This window comes from Rhinatrema bivittatum, chromosome 6 (genome assembly GCF_901001135.1).
Source record: "Rhinatrema bivittatum chromosome 6, aRhiBiv1.1, whole genome shotgun sequence".
In the NCBI taxonomy this organism is placed as follows: domain Eukaryota; kingdom Metazoa; phylum Chordata; class Amphibia; order Gymnophiona; family Rhinatrematidae; genus Rhinatrema; species Rhinatrema bivittatum.
The window spans coordinates 111,536,065-111,543,444 of NC_042620.1; the positions used below are offsets into that span (position 1 = coordinate 111,536,065).

The window sequence follows — 7,380 nt, forward strand, 5'->3', positions numbered from 1 at the left end:
GTGCGAAAGAGGACGAGCGCTGCCTCTGATCGCGACTCGGACCGGCAAGAAATCACGGCCAGCGCCGGTTCTAGGCAGGCGAACTAAAAGAGCTCGAGATGCTAGAAGCCCCCGTTAGAGCCTCTGCAAAAGACTTGCGGCTCCTTACATAAACAAGGCCTGGTCACTTCAGTGGGATTTTTAGGTTTCTGGGGAAAGAACTCGGTGTCAGCTTCAGGACCGATTTTCTGAACAATGAAACCCGTGCTCTTTATTTTTACAAAGTGAGGGAGCTGGTTACCCCCTTTCTTTCCTTTTTTTTTTTCCTTATCTAAACAGACCTCGGCAAACGACCAATGTGTGTATTTTTAGTGAGCAAAAGGGCCATGTTATATGTGGTGTGACAATGTTATACGCTGGTAATCACCGCTTAATAAATACCCCCAGGGCTATGAAACAATCGATTTTACACTCTGCATTGGGGGAGCTCCGGACTAATAACGGGAAACGATGTAGCAGGGCTTGCAAGCCATGCGATACCCACCACGGGTTTTGAAAAAATGACTTGCATTTGCTACGTTTGCTAACTTAGACTGAAACTGTAGTTGAAGCTGGTTCGTGCCTGCAGCCCGCTTGACCGTTTCAGTGGGCGAATTTGAATGCCCTGCCCTGCCGTGCAGATGCTTAACCATTTGTTAGAAATCTTTCCGGGCACACTCTTCCCATGCCCTGCAGTTTTCCGCATTACGTTTCAGCCGCCTGCTTTTTTTTTTTTTTTTTTGGTTTGTTTATTTGTTTCTTTCCCAGTGGATATGGCGGAGCCTCCGGTTTCCCCCCTTTCCATTTCTGCTCGGTAGCTTGAGGCGGGGGATCACAGAGAGGGCCTGCATCGGGAGAAACCTTTCCAAGGGCCCGGAGCGCTTTCGTCTCTCCGTGCGACTCCAGCGAGTCTGGGGGTGGGGAGAGCCCGGGCGCTCTGACTCCACGCAGTCTGCGGGGCCGGCTCGGCGGGTGCCCGGGCAGGCGCTCGGCTCCTGCCCGGACCTGTTGGATGCCTCTGGCGCCTTCTCTGCGCACACATTTTCCCTGCCCCAGACTCTTCTGCGGCTTAGGCCTCTTAATCACCGGTGTCTGGCAGCAGATCTTTAGCGCAAGGGCTCCCCTCCCCCTCGCCTTATAGACGGCTCTTTCTCCATCCCTGCAAAGTTGTGGGCCGTGGGAAAGATCGGAGGGCTGCGAGTTACAAATAACGCACGAGAGCGTAAAGAGAACGAGCACACGGTCCTTTAGCTTCAGCGCAAAACTGTTGTTGAAAAGCTGCGCATCTTTTTTGGAAAACGTAGCGTGTACAGAAGGGACTTGTTAAAATCCAATCGTCAGTGGAAATACAATTCAAAAGGCTCCCCGTATTGATATGACTTTTTTTTTTTCTAAATCAGCCCCACCCCCCATAATGTATATTTATTTTACACATCCCTAATTGTGTATCGTAAGGGCGCGCTTCCTCTTTTTATCAGCTAACTTATTACCATATTTCAGAACACCCCAGCCCTGCAACATGACTCAAAATCTATCTGAGCAGCTAATGCTACAGCTTCTCATCAATAGTATTTCCTTCTCCCTACCAAAGGAATGTCTTTTCATATTTAAATTAAGGCACATAGGCTAAAACAGCACTAAAATATTCAGTTTCATTGCAACCTTTGGGGTCTCCGAGGGAGCAATATATATATATATATGTATCTGACAACAGAAAGGTTCCCCCTTTTCCAATTAAAAACAAAACTGAAGTAGCTCCCTAGGACACCATGCGACAGACTTCTTAAAGAAGGTTGGTTATTAGGAGCAATCTCTCTTGCTTTGCTTCCTGGCGAACACATCGCCAAGCGCTCGTCTGCAAACTCTGGCAAGTCTAGTGAAACAAAGGAGGTGAAGCAGGCTCCCAGCCCCCCTCCCAGTTTTTCTATAGCTTGAAGCAGCATCCCGGGCCCCCCCCCCCCCGCCCCGGTTCAGACCCCGGGGGCGCGCGAGGTCAGGCGCAGCCCCGGCCAGCAGCAGCCCGGGCTCGGCCTCGTGCTCGGAGGGAATGCATCCGGCGTGCCGGGGCAGTGACGTCAGCGCGAGCCAAAGCCCGGCTAAGTGTCCCTGGCGCCAGGTCCCTGGGTGGGCGGGGCGCAGTCTGGAACCCAGGGCTTACTCCTTGTTGATTGACTCACGGTTGCCTCTTCTGAGTTCCGGCCACTTTTTTTTTTGCAAAACGATAAAACAAACAACAACAACCAAAAACGAAGATGAAGGAAGTGTTTTACACAAAAGATGCAAATAAAATCGAACAGAAAACTCGTCAAAATGCTCTTAGCAGTTCCTGCAACCGGGCGAGGATTTGGAAAGTTACTTTTACATTACAAAATAATTATGTATTTTATCTAAGCGAAGAGATTGCCCAAGATTCGTGTACAATGAAAACAACTTTTTATTTCAATCATTTTCTCATACTGTAGAAACAATATTACGAGTAGTTTGCTCGCATATTAAAGAACCCCGAATAGGATTTGCTATTTAAAACAACCAGTAGGGGGGAAATCAGTAGCTTAATTTGACTGTACTTCAGCCAAAAAACATAACGGGGGAAAGGACAGATGTGTGATGTCAGTCTCCAAGAGGTTCTTGTACACATTTTTATCACAGTACCAAATTAATATAATTTACTGTTTTTACAAGTGAATCAGGCAAAAATGTGCACAAACGACTTTATTTACAACCATTGTTATGCAGGGTAGTGCTGCATATTTTTATTTTTAAAAAAGATAATTTAAACACGGTATGTTTTTTTATCTACATATAAAAATCATTTAAAATTTAACATCAAAATGAGGTCATCCGCAAAGGCACCTAATCTTAAAAAAAATAAATAAACTTGCACTGGTGATTTGATGATTCAAACAGTCTCCCTTCCCACTGACAAAACTGAATGAGGAAAATAAAAGCTAAAACTGATAAATAGAATATGAGCAATAAATTACATTTCTCTTTATAACATAACTTACAAAAGTAACCATAGCAAATACAAAATCAGTACAGGGCATTGATTGATTTTTTTTTGTTTTTGTTTTACTTTGCACCAAAGGGAGAAATAAACCTCAACAATGAATGAACAAAAGCCACCCGTTCTTTCCGTCAGATGCATGTCCTGGGTCTGTCAGCCTTGGGTTGAAACTCTTCATCAGATCACCAGTGTGCATGTCAGCGATTCCCCCCTCCCTCCTCGGAGATCTGATCATGGCCTCGGGAGAAGGGGAATCCTCTTATTTTGCAGTCAGTAGCTGATCAGTTTGCGTGTGTGTGTGTGTGTGTGTGTGTGTGTGTGTGTGTGTGTGTTCAGTTCCAGTTCCTGCCTCAGAACATGGTCCCCGCGCTGACCGCGGCGCTGTGGTGGTGGTGGTGGTGATGGTGCTGCTGCAGGATGGGGGCTCCTGGCAGATGGGACGTGCCGTTCGAAGCCTGGTACCAGGAGTAGTTGCTCAGGAAAGTGGGGCCGCTGCTGGGGCTGGAGCTGTTGCTTGGAGGCTGCAGGCCGGAGCCCGAGCCCGAGCCCTGTAACCTCTGTCCAAAGTCCCAAGACAGAGCCGAGGCCGGAGGAGAATGGCAGGGCGGGGATTCGCTGCCTCCGGGAAGCTGATCGGTAGGCAGCTCGCCACTTTTCCACATCTTCTTGAACTTCGATCGGCGGTTCTGAAACCAGATTTTGACCTATTTGGGGGGACGGGAACACAAACAAACGTAAGGGGATTTGATCATCAAGAGGAAGAAACCTTCTCTCACTGGGAAGGGAAGAAACCCCTGAGCCGCAGGATAGGGAGCAATTGTGTACAGCCGGAACCGCCCGCTCCTCTGCCATCTAAAACCATCAGACACCCCCCAAAGAAGAGCCACGCGACACCCGCCCCTGTCCGCGTTACCGGTTAAAAGGAAAGCCAGACAGCGCCCGGACACGCACAATAGAGAATGCGCAGGGGTCGGTGGGTGACAGCTCGCTCCGCCGCAGGGTTTTCCACCCATTGACAGTCACCCTCTGCGGTTTATAGGCGCACAGCGGGCACAAGCCAGGCAACCGTGAGCTCTGCCACCCGAGACGCCAAGGCTGGGCAGCAAGCCAGTGCCAGGCAGTCCCTCCTTACCTGGGTCTGGGTCAGGCCTAGGGAGGCGGCCAGCTCTGCTCTCTCGGGCAACGCCAGGTACTGAGTCTTCTGGAACCGCCTCTGCAAAGCTGCCAGCTGGAAACTGGAATAAATCGTCCGCGGTTTCCGCACTTTTTTGGGCTTCCCGTTCACTATCCTGATTTCGGGCTCGCATTCTTCCTTTTCTGTAAATAACAAAATTACCAATCAGAAATGCTCCCATAAAACCAGCAAGAATCAATAGTTTAACGCAGTCACCAAGACGTACTTAAGTCTGGCAATTCTTAGAGATCTCTTTGTAAATTACAACATCAGATACGATATAATTGGGTGCTTTACTGTTCAAAGATCCAACCATACACTTATACCAACGACAATTTATTCATTGAAATGAATCTTTCTGGATTATTTGAAGGACTGCTAGCATTGCTCAATTATGCCTAAACCCCTGGGAAAGAGACACAGAGAAGATAGAGCACAGGCTCTCGGAGGACTCTGAAGGGCCTGGGACTTACCGGGCTCGTTGCTGGGCGGGGAGGGGCTTGTCCCGTACAGCGCATACGAGCCGTAGGAGCCGTTGTACTGCAGTTCGTAGGACTTGGCCGCGTACGGGCCCGGGTTGATGCCATTCGCCTGGTACTGGTAGGAGCCCAGCTGTCCGTACGTAGAAGCGCCGCAGTGCTGCTGCTGCTGCTGGTTGTTGTAGTAACTACTGTCCGTGGCCGTGGACACCGGCAGGGTGGGCGACTCCTGGGGCTTGTGCAGACTATGGTAACTGCTGGAGGTAATTTGGTTCGAATGCATATCTGAGACTAGACTGTCAAAAACTCCAGTCATCCTGGTCAAAAACTATACAGATGTTGCAAAACCTAGGACTCGGCTTTATAATAAATAAATTCAAAAGATGAAAAATATATGTATATGTATATATATATATATATATATTTCAGATCGCTTTAAAAGATGCACCAGAGTGAGACGGTCAGCGGAGACTGCTCCCTGATGTAGGAGGCATCGTCCTGGAAGCGAGCTCGGCGGGAGGAGCAACAGCCGCTCAGCTCAAAGTTTACGATTGTCTGCGGCTCAGGGTCCACGACTGCTTGGCATTTAACACTTGTCACGTGAGGGTCAGTTACGTCACCTAGCCGCAGCCAATCGGCAGCGCGTTCTCGTTTTCCTCGGCAAGTTTCATAGAGTGCTGTGGACCCCTGCTTGAGCTTTCCCCCCCCCCTCCCTTGCCCCCACCTCTATGTGCTCTGCCGTCACAATAAAAGCCTTTCTGCCCCTTCCCTCCCCCCCCCCAAAAATGTAAGCTCTTTATTCCAACGCGTGTCTCCGCCTTGAGTCTCAGTATTGTGTACAAAGAGATGGCACCTCAACAAACTCTAAGTAAACCTGGCAGTGCGAACTTGGATTGATTTGCTTGCTTTCCGACAAAATCACTTCGCAACTCCCTCCCAAAGGAACATCTGCACATTTTTGTTTGCTGTTGGATCAGTTTTTGGGGAGGCGAGTTAAAAAGAGTTTTACATTTTATGTATAATATAGGTATCCGACGTATCATTACAAAAGTCCTTTGAGGGTGATATCTTAGCGTCTGTTTTCTCCCATTGTTTTTTTCTATTTTGGGGGGGGGGGGGGGGGGGTGGCCACACTGAATAGTTTCCTTTGCTGAGAAAAGCCTTATTGTTTTGGACCCTAGCAATGGAATACTTTTTTTTTTTCCTGGCTTGATATTACATTTCTAGAAGTTTATGGTAGACTATCCCTGCCATTTTGCGCCTATGGGAAATACTTAATAGACAGGGAATAATTAATCTACTGTTAGCTATTACACATTGACGTTACAAACCTTTTTATACGCACGCGAAGTAACATAAAATAACTCATTTTTAAAGGCACTCTCCCGGGCCTTTCACCATTCAGAAAAATTCCATGGATCGGCACATTTCTCTGCCCATACATCATGCTATATTATTTTTCTTATTAATATATATTGATTAGATTACAATTTGTTCGCAGATGGCTTTTTTTCTCCCATGTTTTAGACCGGCTTGCATTCATTTCCTTTACAAGATAATGGTTTCTTGGCTTGACTTTGCAGGCTAGAGAAGATGCTCTGACATTACCTTCTGGCGCCACCTAGCGATACATGGCGCCTCTGTGCGCCTGCTTCAAGGAGACAGCCTAATCTCACCGAGGCGCCAGGCTCTTCATACCCCAAAATGAAGAAAATAGTAATTAAAAGCCACAAAATTGTGTTAGCGCTCACTGTCTGAATGTACCTAGGCGAAACGCACAACGTTGTCGCTGATCCAACGTGTTCGAACAAACAGTGTAATGGAAAACAAGTTGATGAGAGGAAAATATTTTCTCTTGTCTTCTTCAGAATAGCGGCATGCAATTAAAATGTGAACATTCAGCATTCATTCAGCACCTTGTTCCTTTTTGGGGAACAATGAACACAATAGACTTACTTCCAGGCACGACATTCAGCGGGTCGCCACCAGATTAATCGGTAATGGAAAAGGTACCTTGTTGGTGCCACACATAATAAAATAATTGAACCCACTGCAGGTTATATTTTATTTTGCCTTTTCATCTACCATATTAAAGCGTCTGAATATTATTTAGATATGCTTTTACAACCAAACTTCTAGACTAGCTGTTTTTGTTTCTTCTTATACACTGCTATTCCCGAGAGTACCCAAGAAGCGGAAAGGCTACATAGTGCATGTAGCAATATAAATATTCGAGGTGTGTTATACATATTCTAGGAACAGCGGAATAGGGGGAGTCTTGCCGAATGGCTTGTAGACTTTTAAACAACGCGCTATCCATTTTGCCCCTGTTTTTCAGCGCTAACCATTCCGCAAGATACATCTCAATTATGCTGTTGCTTTGTGGGGGTTTTTTTTTTTTGCAATCAAACCTCTTGTTTTCATTTATTTACATGCCATTAGTGGTTGCTCTGTCTTGATATAAATATTGTAAACGTGGCCCAGAGCAATCCGTTGCAAACTGAAGGCAGTTTGCGATTTATAGGCAATGGGCTGCTAATCAGCTCCTCTTCGTACATTCGTACGTAAAGTTAGCGCTGGTACTAATCTCTCACTGCCGGGGCTACATTTTCCTACAAGCTCCCCTTGGCGCACGCACACTACAGCCTATTCCTCGTCCACACAGTGTACTCAAGAGATTGTGTTGACAGAAAGTGCATGTG

The 7,380-nt window shown here is 47.0% G+C and overlaps 1 protein-coding gene across 1 annotated transcript; it reads right to left on the reverse strand.

Moving 5' to 3' along the window:
- Positions 1–2,453: 2,453 nt before the first annotated feature.
- Positions 2,454–5,220, reverse strand: DLX2 (distal-less homeobox 2). Its single transcript, XM_029605794.1, has 3 exons — positions 4,673–5,220; positions 4,158–4,342; positions 2,454–3,729 (listed from the first exon to the last, which is right to left on the reverse strand). Exons 1-3 carry the CDS (start codon positions 4,992–4,994, stop codon positions 3,376–3,378), a joined length of 861 nt encoding a protein of 286 aa, XP_029461654.1. The 5' UTR covers positions 4,995–5,220; the 3' UTR covers positions 2,454–3,375.
- Positions 5,221–7,380: the final 2,160 nt, after the last annotated feature.

Coding starts and splice junctions, on each gene's coding strand:
- DLX2 (XM_029605794.1), bottom strand. CDS start 4,994: ATGACTGGAGTTTTTGACAGTCTAGTCTCAGATATGCATTCGAACCAA. Junction 4,343..4,672: donor CCCGCCCAGCAACGAGCCCG/GTAAGTCCCAGG, acceptor TGTTATTTACAG/AAAAGGAAGAATGCGAGCCC. Junction 3,730..4,157: donor TAGGCCTGACCCAGACCCAG/GTAAGGAGGGAC, acceptor CCCCCCAAATAG/GTCAAAATCTGGTTTCAGAA.